Below are 19,596 nucleotides of genomic sequence, written 5' to 3' on the forward strand. Positions count from 1 at the left end.
ATTCAGAAAACAAAGATCATGGCATCTGGTCCCATCACTTCATGGCAAATAGATGGGAAAACAGTGGAAATAGTGTCAGACTTTATTTTTTGGGGCTCCAAAATCACTGCAGATGGTGACTGCAGCCATGAAATTAAAAGACGCTTACTCCTTGGAAGGAAAGTTATGACCAACCTAGACAGCATATTAAAAAGCAGAGACATTACTTTGTCAACAAAGGTCTGTCTAGTCCAGGCTATGGTTTTTCCAGTAGTTATGTACAGATATGAGAGTTGGACTATAAAGAAAGCTGAGTGCTGAAGAATTGATGCTTTTGAACTGTGGTGTTGGAGAAGACTCTTGAGAGTCCCTTGGACTGCAAGGAGATCCAATCAGTCCATCCTAAAGGAGATCAGTCTTGGGGGTTCATTGGAAGGACTGATGTTGAAGCTGAAACTTCAATACTTAGGCCACCTCATGCAAAAAGCCAACTCATTTGAAAAGACCCTAATGCTGGGAAAGATTGAAGGCAGGAGGAGGAGGGGACGACAGAGGATGAGATGGTTGGATGCCACCACCGACTCGATGGACATGGGTTTGGGTGGACTCCGGAAGTTGGTGATGGACAGGGAGGCCTGGTGTGCTGCGATTCATGGGGTCCCAAAGAGTCGGACACAACTGAGCGACTGAACTGATCTGAACTGAAAGCCAAGGCAAATGATATTACTGATTAAGCTGAGAGAAAGAGACCTTAAAAGCAAGTTGAAAAGCTAAAGTATAATACAGTGGAAATACTTGGGAAATTAAAGAAACCTCATGCTTGAGCCCCATCCTCAGAGAGTCTGATTTAATTGGTTTTGGAAAAGGGCCCAAACATAAGCATTTTCTCAAACACCATTGGTATTTTTAGTGTCAAGATTAATAATCACTATCATAGATTATGTAAGTATAGGAAAAAATGAAAATCATATGGGAAGTCACATGCCATGACATTATTTCTGGGAGAACTGAAACACTGTTGCAATGGAGTATTACTCTGCCATTAAAAAGAATACATTTGAATCAGTTCTAATGAGGTGGATGAAACTGGAGCCTATTATACAGAGTGAAATAATCCAGAAAGAAAAACACCAATACAGTATAATAACGCATATATATGGAATTTAGAAAGATGGTAATGATAACCCTGTATGTGAGACAGCAAAAGAGACACAGATATATAGAACAGTCTTTTGGACTCTGTGGGAGAGGGCAAGGGTGGGATGATTTGGGAGAATGGCATTGAAACATGTATACTATCATGTGTGAAATGAATCGCCAGTCCAGGTTTGATGCATGATACAGGATGTTAGAGGCTGGTGCACTGGGATGACCCAGCGGGATGGGATGGGGAGGGAGGTGGGACAGGGGCTCAGGATGGGGAACACATGTACACCCGTGGCGGATTCATGTCAAGGTATTGCAAAACCAATACAATATTGTAAAGTAATTAGCCTCCAATTAAAATAAATTAATTAAAAAAAAAGAAACACTGTGTTGTACATTGATGACACTATATAAATGTTGTTGGCTTTGATTCTTAGCAGAAAGAAAAATTAGATAGTTAAAGATGGAAGGGAACTTAGTAGGATCACTAATTATGAGAATTAAGGGTTCTTCAAGGGAAGGAGGGAAAGAAGAAAAGTAAAAATTAATTTTAAGAAAAATTAATAAAGATACACACTATGATTTTTAAAAAGCACCTCTAGTTTTGATTGCTGATAGCAGGAACTCACCTGTCATAGAGTAGAGGTTCACTCATCTATTTTTAATTTTTCATTTAATTAAATGTGACTAAATGTCAACAAAATATTAAAGTCAATATAAATGATTTGAACAACATGTGGAAAATGATTCTGGGGAAATTATAATCCATTAATATTGTTGGGTTATCTTGCCCCATATTGTTTTTCTAAAATGAAGTTAATTCTCCTGAAATAAAGTTAATTTCAGCTTTTTTAGGAACAAATTCATAAAACAAGACAGGATTTTGAACAATGGGGATATAACTATTTTAAGTTATATGAGAGTTTGAGAGTGATATAGATGTGTTTAATCTTGTGACTCTAACATTCAAAATAATAACTTATCAATCCTATTATATTTAGAACACTTTGAAATATATTTGAAAGTCTTAGTTCTTACAGGATTTATAGTTTTGAAGATAAATATTTGCCTCAGAGTTGCCAGAATGTTTTAAATAAAAATTATAAGGTTTAAGAATTAGAATGAGTTGTTTAATAAAAATATTCTTGTCAAGAAAACCCAGTGTACTTTTATAAACATATAGTCTTGGGGTTAGAAAGGTTGGTAATGCTTTTTATCTGGGAGGGTTTGACTATGTCAGTTTAAGTTTGTTACAAGCGTTAGTACATGGATACATTACCCAATACATCAGTTCAGTTCAGTTCAGTCACTCAGTCATGTACGACTCTTTGCTACCCCTTGAATCACAGCACACCAGGCCTTCCTATCCATCACCAACTCCCGGAGTTTGCCCAAACTCATGTCCATTGAGTCAATGATGTCATCTAACCATCTCATCCTCTGTCATCTCCTTATCCTCCTGCCTTCAATCTTTCCCAGCATCAGGATCTTTTCAAATGAGTCAGCTCTTCACATCAGGTGGCCAAAATATTGGGGTTTCAGCTTCAACATCACTCCTTCCATTGAACACCCAGGACTGATTTCCTTTAGGATGGACTGGTTGGATCTCCTTGCAGTCCAAGGGACTCTCAAGAGTCTTCTCCAACACCACGGTTTAAAAGCATCAATTTTTCAGCACTCAGCTTTCTTTATAGTCCAACTCTCACATCCATACATGACTACTGGAAGAACCATAGCCTTGACTAGATGGACTTTTGTTGACAAAGTAATGTCTCTGCTTTTGAATATGCTATCTAGGTTGGTCATATATTTTCTTCCAAGGAGTAAGAGTCTTTTAATTTCATGGCAGCTGTCACCTTCTGCAGTGATTTTGGAGCCCCCGAAAGTAAAGTCTGACACTGTTTCCACTGTGTCCCTATCTATTTGCCATGAAGTAATGGGACAGGATGCCATGATCCGGTTTACCCCAAGCATACTCATTTCTGCAAGATTTTTGAAAAATCCTCATAACATTTTCTTGTGAATTAGATGAGATCTGCAATTGGGTAAATAACCATGTAGAAGTTGAGGCAAGCTTTGTTTATGGAAGTGTTATATTTTTCGACTTATCCTAGCTAATATTTTTCATCAATGAGCTGGATAAAAACAGTTATTAGATGAACCACAGCCTTCAGAAAATTAAGAAAATATCTATTTACTATTTACAGTATTCCATGGGATGTGTGGACAAATCAGGGAGGAGTTATCAATATAATATAATTAGGATTCAAAACTGTATTCTTATACTTTGAACCTAGAAAAATCCTAACTTTAGCTTACAACATCAGATTTTTGAAGGTAGAATATTAGATGTTTGCCTTGTTTATTCATGGGAATAAGATTTAGAGTTTTACTCAGTCAGGACCTCAAGGTAAGGGCGATGCATATTGGAATGGCTTATTCAGCTAATGTAAAAATAGAGTTTTTAAAGAAGTCACAGTGTCTGTAACAGTGGTTAGAACACACTTGAAATATTGGCTCAATTCTGGGGACTCTAAGGTGTTCATGCTATATATTGGTGAGTAGAGATATATTGTCTTCTATTGATGGTACATTAAACATTGTGTAAATATATTATTTTAAAGTGTACAACACTAGGACTTCCCTGGTGACTCAGTGGTAAAGAATCCACCTGCCAGTGCAGGAGCCACAGGAGACAAGGGTTTGATCCCTGGGTGGGGAAGCTCCCCTGGAAGAGGGAATGGCAACCCACTCCAGTAGTCTTGCCTGGAGACTGGAGGAGCCTGGCAGGCTCCAGTCCATGGGGTCACAAAGAATCAGACACAACTGAAGCAACTTAACACACACACAATGTTTAGGACTAAAAAATACAATGTTTAGATTGGGGCAAGGGGATGAGAAAGGGAGAATAGGAGTGTAAGTAAGTATTTCTTTCAGAAGAGAGTGTTATTCGATGTACAATTAATATATGCTATATTCACACAGGCACACATGCATGCACACCCACACAAACAGCTATTATTTGGTGTTATGGAGAAAACCATAACTCAGAAAGAGTCAAAGAAGGCTGTCTCTGAGATGGGGGGTGGGGGGGGATGGGGACTTGGGATTGAGAGGGATGAATTGATTTAAAAAAAAAACATTTTAATGCTATTGGATTTTACACAATGGACATATCTTATTACATTTTTTAGAAAAAGTTATCAAGGCCTGGATGACCAACTTCCCTGGAGAGAAAGTGAAAAAAAAAAAAAGACAAAGTGAGAGAATCAAGAGTGGGATCTACAAATGATGCTATGATTTAGAAGGAACTGGGGGTCATCTACCCTGGACAAGAGGTGTATGAAGAGACTTATGTAGATGTAGGGAAAGAGAGTAGGAAATGTAAGAGATGTAGGGAAAAGAGAAGTAGGGAAGAGAAGGAAGGCTTTGGCTTATCATAGTGCTATAGGAATTCCTATCCCATGGGATCCCAGGATCTGCATGGGAGATTCGTGTATCTATGTATCCAAAGAAATTCTATGGAATATTGTGCTCATATATGAATATGTGCATTTAAGAGGAGGGGATGCACCATCATTTTCAACTGATTTTTTCCCCCCAAAGGAGTATAAGATTTAAAATAGGTTAAAACTACAGGGTCACTTGCCTTATGGAGTAATAAACACTTGTGTAAAGAGGCCATCTTTTATAGATAATTTAGAAATAATTCTCACACTGGATAAAGCACACTAGTTTATTTGAAAGAAACTTTTTCTGCTCTAAGGTTCTAATATTTATATAATAAAAAGGAATAAAATACATTTATAATAAAACATTTATTGGACACTTGCTACATATAGCTCATCATGCCAAATGCTTGACATGGGCTCTCATTCAATCTTTATAGGGTCAGATGACATAGGTACCAGGCTTCCCTGATAGCACAGTTGGTAAAGAATTGCCTGCAATGCAGGAGACTCTGGGTCGATTCCTGGGTCAGGAAGATCCACTGGAGAAGGGATAGGCTACCCACTCCAGTGTTCTTGGGCTTCCCTCAGCTGGCTAGTGGGTGGCTCAGCTGGTAAAGAATCTGACTGTAATGTGGGAGACCTGGGTTTGATCCCTGGATTGGGAAGATCCCTGGAGAAGGGAATGGCTACCCACTCCAGTATTCTGGCCTGTAGAATTCCAAGGACTGTATAGTTCATGGGGTTGCAAAGAATCGGACATGACTGAGTGACATTCCCTTTCACTTTTCAGGTAGGTATCACATCAAAAACTCAGAGAGACAAAGAAACTTACTAGAGTTCACTCTGCAGTAAGGGACAGAGCTAAGATGACAGCCAAAGAAGTCTGGCCCTAGAACTGGCCTGAAGCCCCCTTTGGAAGGGTTTTTCCCTCTCATTCTGACTCGCCCTCACTGAAAGAATTAGTCGCTCAGTCATGTCTGACTCTTTCCAACTGTATGGACTGTAGCTCGCCGGCTGCTCTGTCCATGGAATTCTCCAGGCAAGAATACTGGAGTAGGTAGCCATTCTCCAGGGGATCTTCCCCACCCAGGTGTTGAACCAGGGTTTCCTGCATTGCAGCCAAATTCTTTACCCTCTGAGCAACCAGGAAAGCCTGATTCTCCCTCACTGCACTGTGTTAATTCTACTCCATGACTGACAGTGGCAACAATGGCATCTGCAGAGCTCCTCTTCCCATTTCCTTCAGTGCTTGTCCACGTGTGTGGCATTTTGGTGCCTTAATTGTCTGTGTTATCTGAACTTGATTTCCTTTAATGGACTTCCCTGGTGACTCAGACAGTAAAGAATTTTGTTTCACAAAAAATACATATATTATCTACCTAGCTAGCTATTATCTATTCTTCTATCTATACAGAGAAAGAGATTGTATTCATTTTCTTTTGCTACTTTGACAGATAACCACAAACTCAATGGTTTGCAACAGCACACCTTTTATGTTTTGTAGGTTAGAATTGTAGCCTGGTTCTCAATGGACTAAAATCAAGGTACTCACAGGGCTGTCTTCTTTTCTGGAGGCACTGGAAGAGAATTTGTTTCCTTGCCTTTCCCAACTCCCTTGGTTCATAGCCCCTATTGTCCATCCTCCAAGCCAGGAACACTGGTGGTAGTTTTAATTGCCAAGTCATGTCCGACTCTTGCGGCCCCATGGACTGTAGCCTGCCAAGGCTCTTCTATCCATGGGATTCTCCAGGCAAGAATACTGCAGTGATTTGCCACTTCCTTCTCTGGGGGATCTTCCCAACCAAGGAATCAAATCCCAGTCATCTGCATTGCAGGCGGATTTTTTACTGACTGAGCTACCAGGGAAGCCCTAGGCAGAGTTTATCTTACATTCTGTAACTTTAATCTCCCTGCGGTTATATTGTTGTTTAGCCACTTCAGTTCAGTTCAGTTCAGTCACTCAGTTGTGTCTGACTCTTTGTGACCCCGTGGGCTGCAGCACGCCAGGCCTCCCTGTCCATCACCAACTCCCAGAGTTGACTCAAACTCATGTCCATTGAGTTGGTGATGCCATCCAACCATTTCATCCTCTGTCGTCCCCTTCTCCTCCTGCCCTCAATCTTTCCCAGAATCAGGGTCTTTTCAAATGAGTCAGTTCTTCACATCAGTTAGCCAAAGTATTTGAGTTTCAGCTTCAACATCAGTCCTTTCAATGAATATTCAGGACTGATTTCCTTTAAGGTGGACTGGTTGGATCTCCTTGCAGTCCAAGGGACTCTGAAGAGTCTTCTCCAACACCACAGTTCAAAAGCATCAATTCTTCGGCGCTCAGCCTTCTTCACAGTCCAACTCTCACATCTATACATGACTACTGGAAAAACCATAGCCTTGACTAGATGGACCTTTGTTGGCAAAGTAATGTCTCTGCTTTTTAATATGCTGTCTAGGTTGGTCATAACTTTTCTTCCAAGGAGTAAACATCTTTTTATTTCATGGCTGCAGTCACCATCTGCAGTGATTTTGGAGCCCACCAAAATAAAGTCTGACACTGTTTTCCCATCTATTTGTCATGAAGTGATGGGATCAGATGCCATGATCTCAGTTTTCTGAATGTTGAGCCTTAAGCCAACTTTTTCACTCTCTTCTTTCACTTTAATCAAAAGGCTCTTTAGTTCTTCTTCACTTTCTGAAATAAGGGCAGTCTGTCTGCCCTTCTCCATCAGAGGGCAGACAGACTAAAAACCACAATCACAGAAAATTAACAATCTAACCACATGGACCACAGCCTTGTCTAACTCAGTGAAACTAAGCCATGCCGTGTAGGGACACCCAAGATGGATGGGTCATGGTGGAGAGTTCTGACAAAATGTGGTCCACTGGAGAAGGGAATGGCAAACCACTTCAGTATTCCTGCCTTGAGAACCCCATGGACAGTATGAAAAGGCAAAAAGATAGGACACTGAAAGATGAACTCCCCAGGTTGGTATGTGCCCAATATGCTACTGGAGATCAGTATAGAAATAACTCCAGAAAGAATGAAGAGACGGAGCCAAAGCAAAAACACCACCCAGTTGTGAATTTGATTGGTGATGGAAGCAAGGTCCAATGCTGTAAAGAGTAATATTGCAAAGGAAACTGGAATGTTAGGTCCATGAATCAAGGCAAGTTGGAAGTGATCAATCAGGAGATGGGAAGAGTGAATGTCGACATTTTAGGAATCAGTCAACTAAAATGGACTGGAAAGGGTGAATTTAACTCAGATGACCATTATATCTACTACTCTGGGCAAGAATCCCTTAGAAGTGGAGTAGGCATCATGGTCAACAAAAGAGTCCAAAATGCAGTACTTGGATGCAGTCTCAAAAATTACAGAGTAATCTCTGTTCATTTCCAAGGCAAACCATTCAATATCATGGTAATCCAAGTCTATGCCCTGACCAGAAATGCTGAAGAAGCCAAAGTTGAACAGTGCTATGAAGACCTACAAGACCGTCTAGAATTAACAACAAAAAAAGATGTTCTTTTCATTATAGGGGACTGGAATGCAAAAGTAGGAGTCAAGAAACACCTGGAGTAACAGGCAAATTTGGCCTTGGGATACGGAATGAAGCAGGGCAAAAGCTAATAGAGCTCTGCCAAGAGAATGCACTGGTCATGATAAGCACCTTCTTCCAACAACACAAGAGAAGACTCTACACATGGACATCACCAGATGGTCAGCACTGAAATCAGATTGATTATATTCTTCATAGCCTAAGATTAAGAAGCTCTATACAGTCAGCAAAAACAAGACCAGGAGCTGACTGTGGTTCAGATCGTGAACTCCTTATTGCCAAATTCAGACTTAAATTGAAAAAAGTAGGGAAAAATCACTAGACCATTCAGGTATAATCCCTGATTGTACAGTGGAAATGAGAAATAGATTTAAGGGACTAGATCTGATAGAATGCCTGATGAACTATGGACGGAGTTTCATGACATTGTATAGGAGACAGGGAGCAAGACCATCTCCAAGAAAAAGAAATGCAAAAGAGGAAAATGGCTGTCTGAGGAGGCCTTAGAAATAGCTGTGAAAAGAAGAGAAGCAAAAAGCAAAGGAGACAAGGAAAGATATACTCATTTGAATGCAGAGTTCCAAAGAATAGCAAGGAGAGATAAGAGAGCCTTCCTCAGTGATCAGTGTGAAGAAATAGAAGGAAAAAATAGAATGGGAAAGACTAGAGGTCTCTTCAAGAAAATTAAAGATACCAGGGGAACATTTCATGCAAAGATGGGCTCAACAAAGGACAGAATTGGTATGGACCTAACAGAAACAGAAGATATTAAGAAGAGGTGGCAAGAATACACAGAAGAACTGTACAAAAAAGATCTTCGTGACCCAGATAATCATGATGGTGTGATCACTCACCTAGAGCCAGACATCCTGGAATGTGAACTGAAGTGGGCCTTAGGAAGCATCACTATGAACAAAGCTAGTGGAGGTGATGGAATTCCAGTTGAGTTATTTCAAATTCTCAAAGATGATCCTGTGAAAGTGCTACACTCAATATGCCAGCAAATTTGGAAAACTCAGCGGTGGCCCAGGACTGGAAAAGGTCAGTTTTCATTCCAATCCCTAAGAAAGGCAATGCCAAAGAATGCTCAAGCTACCACACAATTGCACTAATCTTATACACTAGTAAAGTAATGCTCAAAATTCTCCAAGACAGGCTTCAACAATACATGAACCATGAACTTCCAGATGTTCAAGCTGGTTTTAGAAAAGGTAGAAGAACCAGAGATCAAATTGCCAACATCTGCTGAATCATGGAAAAAGCAATAGAGTTCCAGAAAAACATCTATTTCTGCTTTATTGACTATGCCAAAGCCTTTGACTGTGTGGATCCCAATAAACTGTGGAAAATTCTGAAAGAGATGGGAATACAAGACCACCTGACCTGCCTCCTGAGAAACCTGTATGCAGGTCAGGAAGCAACAGTTAGAACTGGACATGGAACAACAGAATGGTTCCAAATAGGAAAAGGCACACGTCAAGGCTGTATATTGTCACCCTGCTTATTTAACTTCTATGCAGAGTACATTATGAGACACGCTGGACTGGAGGAAGCACAAGCTAGAATCAAGGTTTCTGGGAGAACTAGCAATAACCTCAGATATTCTGATTACACCACCCTTATGGCCGAAAGTGAAGAACTAAAGATCCTCTTGATGAAAGTGAAAGAGGAGAGTGAAAAATTTCAGTCACTAAGTTATGTCTATTCTTTTGTGACCCCATGGACTATATGTCGGGCTCTTCTGTCCATGTAATTTCCCAGGCTAGAATACTGGAGTGGATTGCTATTTCCATCTCCAGGGGATCTTCCTGACCCAGGGATAGAACCCACATATCCTTCATTGACAGATGGATTCTCTACCACTGAGCCACCCGGGAAGCCCTGGGATTATCCTGGACTGGTCCAAATCAACCAGGATTATCTCTCCATCTCAAAGGCCTTAATTTATGACATCTGTTTTGCCATATAAGATAGCAATTTCACATTTTCCAAGAATTAGCACATGGATATCTTTGAAGACAATTATTCTTCCTAGCACAAGCACTTAATGCAGGCATTTTTTTCTGAGGACTGAGACAAAACAAAATCCCTTCCCTAGAAGAGATTACATTTGAGGAAATACTGAAACAGAGAAGGGAAATACAAAAAATGTGTTCTATGAGATAAGGATGAACAGTTAACAGCACTATGGGGAGCCTGCCTGAGGTTGAGGGTGAGCTAGAGAAAATTTGGTTAGAAAATTAGAATAATTCTTGACATAGTCCTATGACTCTGTTACTTTTCCTGCAGGTTTTGAGACTCTGGGATATTCAGCATCAACTGTCCATCCAGAGGATCTCTTGCTTTTTCCCCAAGAGTCAGGACTTCAGGTGTCTCTTCCACTTTGATGAAGCCCACGGACGACTCTTCATCTCGTTCAATAACCAGCTAGCTTTGCTGGCAATGAAAAGTGAAGCTGGCAAGAGGGTGACAAGCCACAAGAAAGCAGTCACTTGTGTACTTTACAATTCAGTCTTGAAGCAGGTAACAATGCTTTTCTGTCACTCTCCTAACATGTGCCAACATTCAGTTCCTTAATTCAATCTGGGGACAAATATAGAAAAGGAAAGGTGGGAAAGAAATGATTTAAGCTGTGTGCTTTTCTGCAATAATGTGTATTCGGGTGGATTTGGAGAGTTATTTCATTTTCAACCAGCAACCACAGCAGCACTGATAGAGTTACTCGGAGGCAGTATTCCAGCTAAAGCAAACACAGCATGGAATGTAATTGAACTTATCTTTGTTACCCTCTAGTTTAGCTCTTGATGCCAAATGCGAGTGAACCTGGCTGTAAAATTCCCTCTTACGCACACCATCACCATCCCCCTGCATCCCTGTGGAAAGATCTGAAATATGCATGAAATGTAATTAGCAAAGATCCATTTTGCCGGCACAGTTTCGGCGAGTGGCTCGCTGTGGCAGGCCCGGAATGTATTCATAATAAAATGATTCTGTTAAATGTGCTGCCACTTGGTATGCAGCTCGAGTGTTGTTTGTCTCCCCACCACGTTAATGACGCTTTGCAGCCTTTGCTTATGGGAGCGCACCCTGCATGTCAATGAGAAAATGGGCTGCTCTGGAGTGGAGATGCCACAGGGACCACAGCTCTTCTTAGAGGACAGGGAGGGCCAGCCTGTGGGTATTGTGGAGGGAGTGGAGCAATCCTTTTCATTGCCCTTGGAGCTTAGTCTGTGGCCATGATCACCCCAGGCCTGACAGTCACAGAACAGCAGGAGCCAAGCTGACAGCCAGTATCCAGCTTGTGGCCGATTAAACAATAACTCCAGCCCATCCTTCTTTCCTTTCTGCAGAAGCTTCTGCATCCACGCAGAAATGAGTAGTTCAGATGGTGTGCAACGGGAGAAAAGGCCTTTGTTAGTAATGAGTAGTGTGTCATGTCACTACTTCAAATACTCTGCTGGTTATTCTAGGAGATAAAAGTCCTTTACAAAACGATCCATTTTGAATTCCATCTGTGGGGGAAACATCCCCTAGTAAATGTTTTACTGAACTGTATGAAGGCAGCCAGTTAATTTGGCTCCCTGGTGGCCACTGAGAGATATATTTCTTTCCAGAAGAATGTTCTGCTAATGGAGATTTGCAGAGTTAAAGTGCTGAGTTTATGTGTAGATGTTATGATCCTATATTGCCTGACCATAAGATGAGCAATTTTCCATGAGGCATTCAGAAAATAGGACACAAAGAAGGTCTGGAGTCTTCCATTTGGAACATGAAGATAAAGCCAAAATAACACAAGGATATGCCAGTTATAGGCAACAACGGAATATGCACATGTGGAATATTACATGCAAAGAATCTCTGTACAAATGAGTTGGATATTGATGCCTCTTTTATTTCTGAGATCAAAAGTATAAATAATTAAATGCAATGTTAAAGTTATATAAAGTACATAGAGTTGTGTATCATCAGAAATGTTTCCTATTATCAGCTAAACAATGGAGAAACACTTTAACATTGTGTAACATTTATAATTGCAAAAAATATATATTGCAATCAAGTAGAAAGGAAACAATATCACCCACAGACCCATAAGCCAGTGATTACTGATCATTTCTAAGTAGTTAGATAAAACAAATGAAACTGTTTTGAACAAGTGTCAGGTGCCAGGAATGAGGGATCAAAGATTCACATACCACAAAGTTTCTTTACCCTCATAGTTCAAGGAGATTTAGATACAGAGAATCTTCCCAGAGCTCACTGCTGGGCAGGTGCTCATTACAGGATTGTGGGGTGATATCAGGGGACCAGACACATGACTCACTCACAAAGAAACAATGGAATAGAGTAAAATGAAGAGAGGAAAAAGCAAAGTGCTATCCTTGGAAAGAGGACCATTCTGCCTAGGGCTGAGTGGGTGACAGTTTAGCAGAGCCCTGAAATCTCCAGTGGGAACCTCTGAAAGGAGAGAATGAAGTAGCTCCAGACAGATGGTACAACATGGCCGCCTGTTTAAGCACAAACAATGCATTTTTTTTCAGGGAGAGGGTTTATTCTGATGTGACTAGTTTGTGGGTACTTAGCAAACACTGGGAGACTTGAGACAGTGGAGGGAGCTTAGAGTCAGGTTGTGAATGCCATTCACTCAATGAACCAAGGTCTAGTCTTGGAAAAATACAGACTTGAGGTTAGAACAGCAATTCTCACAGTGTGATCTCAGATTTCTGGGGAAGTCAGACCCTTTCAAAGGGTCAAAACTATTTTCATCATAATATTCATCTATTGTCCACTTTTTCCACTCTCATTGTTTCATGAGTGCACAGTGGTGTTTCCTAGAGGCTATGTGATGATTGATGGCACAATGTGCTTTTGTATTTATGTGTTTTAACGATTTCTCAGTTTAAACTTCTAATATGGTAAATAAATATATGTGTTTATCTGTTTTTGTCTTTATCTCTATCTCTGTCTCCCAGATAAATAGAAGCTATTTGGATTCTTCAGTACTTTTTAATAGTGTAAAATCAAAAGATCAAAGTTTTGAGAACACAGAGAGAAAAGAGTTCAAATGTTCGGCAGACTATGTCCTGTGTCTAAGCTTCGGTTTATTGATTTTCAACAGTGTGTGTGTCTGCGTGTTGGGGGCAGGCATAGACATGATGATGGTAGCAATGGCTGTCTCTGCAGCATCGCCCTGCTGTGTCCTGCTTCTCAGAGGTAGTTCTTCTTCCTCCCAGGCAGTCAGCCCAGGCAAGTCTCCCCGGTCCCGCCAAACCTCTCAGGTTGAAGGGTGATGCTTTTAATACACCTCTTCCTTATTTACATCTTGATATTTCTTACTTTTTATTTTACCCGTGTGACATATGAAAGCAGAAGTTGGAAAGAGTTAGAAAGGCAGAGGGACCCCTGAATAGGGATTTGTCTCTGGCTCCATGAGATGAGGAAGTGGTTTTTCCTGCCCCTCCTCTTCTCTGCCACTGCAGTTCTTGCTGGTTAACATTCAGTTCTGGGACTCCTCTCTGGTCCTCTCTGCATCTGATGTCTCCAGGAACATCTTCTGCCACACCTCTCTCCCTTGCATTTCTAGTTGTTATCCAGCTAAACAGTTACCTAAATTCTCACTTTCTCTCCTCCCATGTTTGATAAAAGGGAAAGATTCTTGTCTTTCACTTTCGTATTTTCCTACAACTCCCAACACTCTTCTGAACAGCAACAAATGCTCAATTCTAGATTGGGTCGATTGTTGCTATTTCTAAATCTAAGTTCAAAAGGAACCCATGCTTTTTCAGTCTGCTGGTGCTCTTAGGTTATTTGGTTTGGTGTCTTTTTGAAATACTTTCCCTTTATCTGAATCAAATGAAAACATGACAACATGTTGTCATTTCAACACTTTGCTACACCTTATTATTATTTCATTCTATTTGGTCCTCAATGAGAACTTCCCATTATTCCTATATGAAAGTGACATGGCATATTTTTGTGACTCATCTTCCTGCCTTTTTGTACCTTCACATCCTAATCTAAGAAAGTGATGTTAAGCCACACAGAGACTTTGAAAATGGACTGTGAGCTTTATTTCACTCAGCAAAGCTTACCCTCTCAGCTAGTGGCAGAACAAGTTGGGACAGGATAAGGGAGTCCTTGGAATGCACAATTTTGAAAGAATCAAAGACACACAATATCCTGGAGGTAGTTCTAATAAACTGTCTGCATAGAATTCTTAAGTGAAGCTTTTCTTAAAAACCCATGATTGTTGGGGCACTTTAAAAATGTGTTTGTAGATATCATATAAACTGAAAAAGAGAAAATTTCTGGCTTATCCTAATGATGTGCTTTTATAAAACAGGTGATGTTTCAGTGCTTTTTACATCTGGACATAGTTAGGCTAAATGTAAATAGGCATTATAAAATCTTGACAGTGATATTCACTATTTTTCCCATTGAAATAATTTACTTTTTGTAAAACAATACTTGCTTATTACAAGAAATTAAAATAATGCTGTAAAGTTCAAATAAGGAATTAAATATTGCTGAAATATCATCAACATGTTCTAAATACCTCTTTGTGCATAGACTATTTCACCTGAATATGGTTCTATAACCTACATTTTACCCTATGACATATTGGAATTAATTCCTTGTTTCTAATGTAGATCTCCTTCATCATTTTAAAAAAGCATTTTAATAAACTCAAAATGGATTAAAGATCTCAACGTAAGACCAGAAACTATAAAACTCCTAGAGGAGAACATAGGCAAAACACTCTCCGACATACATCACAGCAGGATCCTCTATGACCCACCTCCCAGAATATTGGAAATAAAAGCAAAAATAAACAAATGGGACCTAATTAAACTTAAAAGCTTCTGCATATCAAAGGAAACTATTAGCAAGGTGAAAAGACAGCCTTCAGAATGGGAGAAAATAATAGCAAATGAAGCAATGGACAAACAACTAATCTCAAAAATATACAAGCAACTCCTACAGCTCAACTCTAGAAAAATAAATGACCCAATCAAAAAATGGGCCAAAGATCTAAATAGACATTTCTCCAAAGAAGACATACAGATGGCTAACAAACATGAAAAGACGCTCAACATCACTCATTATCAGAGAAATGCAAATCAAAACCACTATGAGATACCATTTCACACCAGTCAGAATGGCTGTGATCCAAAAGTCTACAAATAATAAATGCTGGAGAGGGTGTGGAGAAAGGGGAACCCTCTTACACTGTTGGTGGGAATGCAAACTAGTACAGCCATTGTGGAGAACAGTGTGGAGATTCCTTAAAAAACTGGAAATAGAACTGCCTTATGATCCAGCAATCCCACTGCTGGGCATACACACTGAGGAAACCAGAATTGAAAGAGACACGTGTACCCCAATGTTCATCGCAGCACTGTTTATAATAGCCAGGACATGGAAGCAACCTAGATGTCCATCAGCAGATGAATGGATAAGAAAGCAGTGGTACATATACACAATGGAGTATTACTCAGCCATTAAAAAGAATACATTTGAATCAGTTCTAATGAGGTGGATGAAACTGGAGCCTATTATACAGAGTGAAGTAAGCCAGAAGGAAAAACATAAATACAGTATACTAACGCATATATATGGAATTTAGAAAGATGGTAACGATAACCCTGTATACGAGACAGCAAAAGAGACACTGATGTATTGAACAGGCTTATGGACTCTGTGGGAGAGGAAAAGGGTGGCAAGATTTGGGAGAATGGCATTGAAACATGTGAAATGTCATGTGTGAAACGAGATGCCAGTCCAGGTTCAATGCACGATGCTGGATGCTTGGGGCTAGTGCACTGGGACGACCCAGAGGGATGGTATGGGGAGGGAGGAGGGAGGAGGGTTCAGGATGGGGAACACATGTATAATTTTTTTTAAATTAGAAAGAAAATAAAAAATTTCTAAAAAAAAAGAAAAAAGCAGCACAGAGTCCCACTGTATGTGTATCATAATTTACTGATGCATTTGCCTTGGTAAGCATTTTGCTATTATGAATTTCTTTATGCATAAATATATTCACACTCATGACTTTATCTCTCTAAGGCAAAATCTTAAGAATGAATTTCAAAGTTAAAATATATGTATATGAGATAATTTGGTACACAAATTGCCTCCTGAATCTTACTATGTTACACAATCTTTAAGAGTAAACACATTATTCATATAAAGAGACATGTCAGACAGCAAATGCCTGGCAGCCTCTGGCAGGACTCCTACAATCTCTGACATTGTTCCTGTTATTCACCAGGAAATGTTGTCTTTGAAAATTTGAAGATTAGACCTTCTTTACTTTACTCAGAGTAGTGTCTGTTTCTTGAGGACCAACTCTTACAAGAAACATGATGTCAATCATTCATTTAAAATGGGGTTAAGGTATAATTTTTTAGTGACAGTGCATCTCCTGTCCTCTTTTCTGCATGCGATTTTGGGGGAATTGTGATGTTTGAGAGTCTAACCAATTCAATACATAGTTCCTATGGGAATTGTAAAATCTGAGTAGAGGGAAGTGGACAAGCTTGAGGGAAATTTATCTCCACTTTACAAGACATTATGCCTCTTTGTGCTTGTATTTAGGGCAAAATCAATGAGTTTCTCCTTGATAAGTAGATAAACACGGATGAAAACTTTCTCCTTGCCTGCTTACTGCTGGGCTCCAAGTGACTTGTGTTAATGTGGCTTTTCTTCACTGGTCAGATTAAGGTTGTACTTGGTTACATGTCAATACTGAGGCTATGAGCTCTGGTCACTTGTTGAAGACATGGGAAATGCCTTAGTGTTAAGGGTAGAACTCCCCTGGTGTTCCAGTGGTTAAGACTTCATGCTTCCACTGTAGGGGACCCAGGTTTGATCCCTGGTTGGGGAACTAATATTCTGCTTGCCAACATATATACACACTTACATGTGTGTGTGTGTACATATACATACATGTTTATTTAAAAGTGATTGCTTGGAAGGAATACCACATTTCAGTGTTACAAAACTCAAAAAGACAAAGGGTATACAGTAAAAATTTCCTTTTATCACTGTTTCTACCTACCAGTTCCCTTTGCTTGTAAGCAACTAGTTCATGAGATCCATGAGCACCCTTTAAGAGCTGTTGTATTCATACACAAGTAAATACATATTTGTTGTAAAAAATATGTATACTCACTTTTAAGTAGATGTGTATAATAATTCTTAATATTTAAGAATGTTAATTATGTGGTTTTACAAAACAGTCGTATGTTATATGCACAGCAACACTGCTCTGTACTTTGATTTTCCACCCAACAATACAGCCTAATGATCATTTTATTTATCTCATTACCCAGAATATCCTCTTTCTTTTTGACAGCTGCATGGTATTCTATTTAATGTGAGTGGCAAATGTTGAAAAGTAGAGACATTACTTTGCCAACAAAAGTCTGTCTGGCCAAAGCTATGGTTTTTCCAGTAGTCATGTATGGATGTGAGAGTTGGACTATAAAGAAAGCTGAGTGCTAAAAAATTGATGCTTTTGAACTGTGGTGTTGGAGAAGACTCTTGAGAGTCCCTTGGACTGCAAGGAGATCCAACCAGTCCATCCTAAAGGAAATCAGTCCTGAATATTCATTGGAAAGACTGATGCTGAAGCTGAAACTCCAATACTTTGGCTACCTAATGTGAAGAATTGACTCATTTGAAAAGACCCTGATGGTGGGAAAGATTGAAGGCGGGAGGAGAAGGGAAGACAGAGGATGAGATGGGTGGATGACAGCACCGACTCGATGAACATGAGTTTAAGTAAGATCTGGGGGTTGGTGATGGAGAGGGAAGCCTGGTGTGCTGCAATCCACGGTTTGCAAAAAGTTGGACATGACTGAGTGACTGAACTGAACTGATGGGACCAGATGCCATGATCTTTGTTCTTTGAGTGTTGAGATTTAAGCCAGCTTTTTCACTCTTACTTTCATCAAGAGGTTCTTTAGTTCCTCTTCGCTTTCTGCCATAAGGGTGGTGTCATCTGTATATCTGAGGTTATTGATATTTCTCCCAGCAATCCTGATTTTACCTTGTGTGTCATCCAGTCTGACATTTTGCATGGTGTACTCTGCAAGTGAGTTAAATACGCAGGATGACAATATACAGCCTTGATGTACTCCTTTCCCAATTTGGAACCAGTCTGTTGTTCCATGGATGTTCCAGTTCTAACTGTTGCTTGTTGGTTTGCATACAGGTTTTTCAGGAGGTAGGTAAGGTGGTCTGGTATTCCCGTCTCTTTAAGAATTTTCCACAGTCTGTTGTGATCCACACAGTCAAAGACTTTAGTGTTGTCAGTGAAGCAAATGTTTTTCTTGAATTCTCTTGCTTTTTCTATGATCCATTTGATGTTGCCAATTTGATCTCTGGTTCCTTTGCCTTTTCTAAATCCAGCTTGAACATCTGGAATTTTTTGGCTCACTGTTGAAGCTTAACTTGGAGAATTTTGAGCATTACTTTGCTAGTGTGTGAGATGAGTGCAATTGTGCAGTAGTTTGAACATTGTTTGACATTGTCTGTCTTTGGGATTAGAATGAAGACTGACCTTTTCCAGTCCTGGGCTACTGCTGAATTTTCCCAATTGCTGGCATGTTGAGTGCAGCCCTTTAACAGCATCATCTTTTAGGATTTGAAATAGCTCAACTGGAATTCCATCACCTCAACTAGCTTTGTTGTAGTGATGCTTCCTAATGCCCACCTGAGTTCACACTTCAGGATGTCTGGCTCTAGGTGAGTAATCACACCATCGTGATTATCTGAGTCATGAAGATCATTTTTGTATAGTTCTTCTGTGTATTCTTGCCATCTCCTCTTAATATCATCTGCTTCTGTTAGGTCCATACTGTTTCTTTCCTTTATTGTGCCCATGTTTGCATGAAATGTTTCTCTGGAATCTCCAATTTTTTTGGAGAGATCTCTAGTCTTTCCCGTTCTGTTGTTTACCTGTATTTCTTTGCACTGATCACTGAGGAAGGCTTTCTTATCTCTCTTTGCTATTCTTTGGAACTCTGCATTCAGATGCATCTAGCCTTCCTTTTCTCCTTTGTCTTTCACTTCTTTTCTCAGCTATTTGTAAGGCCTCCTCAGGCAGCCATTTTGCCTTTTTTTTTCATTTATTTTTCTTGGGGATGGTCTGATCACAGCCTTGTGTACATTGTTACTAAACTCTGTCCTTACTTCTTCAGTACTCTGTCTATCAGATCTACTCCCTTGAATCTATTTGTTACTTCCACTGAATAATTGTAAGGGATTTGATTTAGGTTTACTTGAATGGCCTAATGGTTTTCCCTTTTTTCTTCAATTTAAGTCTGAATTTTGCAATAAGGAGTTCATGATCTGAGCCACAGTCAGCTCCTGGTCTTGTTTTGCTGACTGTATACAGCTTCTCCATCTTTGGCTGCAAAGAATAGAATCAATCTGATTTCGGTGTTGACCATCTGGTG

At 39.9% G+C, this 19,596-nt stretch overlaps 1 protein-coding gene across 2 annotated transcripts in view; it reads left to right on the forward strand.

Moving 5' to 3' along the window:
• The window catches only part of WDR49 (WD repeat domain 49), a 169,329-nt gene that overhangs the window by 69,557 nt on the left and 80,176 nt on the right, over positions 1 to 19,596 (forward strand). For both annotated transcript variants that reach the window (XM_061416711.1, XM_061416703.1), the window contains exon 8: positions 10,421 to 10,654. In XM_061416711.1, the coding sequence (XP_061272695.1) occupies positions 10,421 to 10,654 (234 nt within the window). The remainder of the gene's footprint in view (positions 1 to 10,420; positions 10,655 to 19,596) is intronic.

Source organism: Bos javanicus, chromosome 1, assembly GCF_032452875.1.
Source record: "Bos javanicus breed banteng chromosome 1, ARS-OSU_banteng_1.0, whole genome shotgun sequence".
Lineage (NCBI taxonomy): Eukaryota > Metazoa > Chordata > Mammalia > Artiodactyla > Bovidae > Bos > Bos javanicus.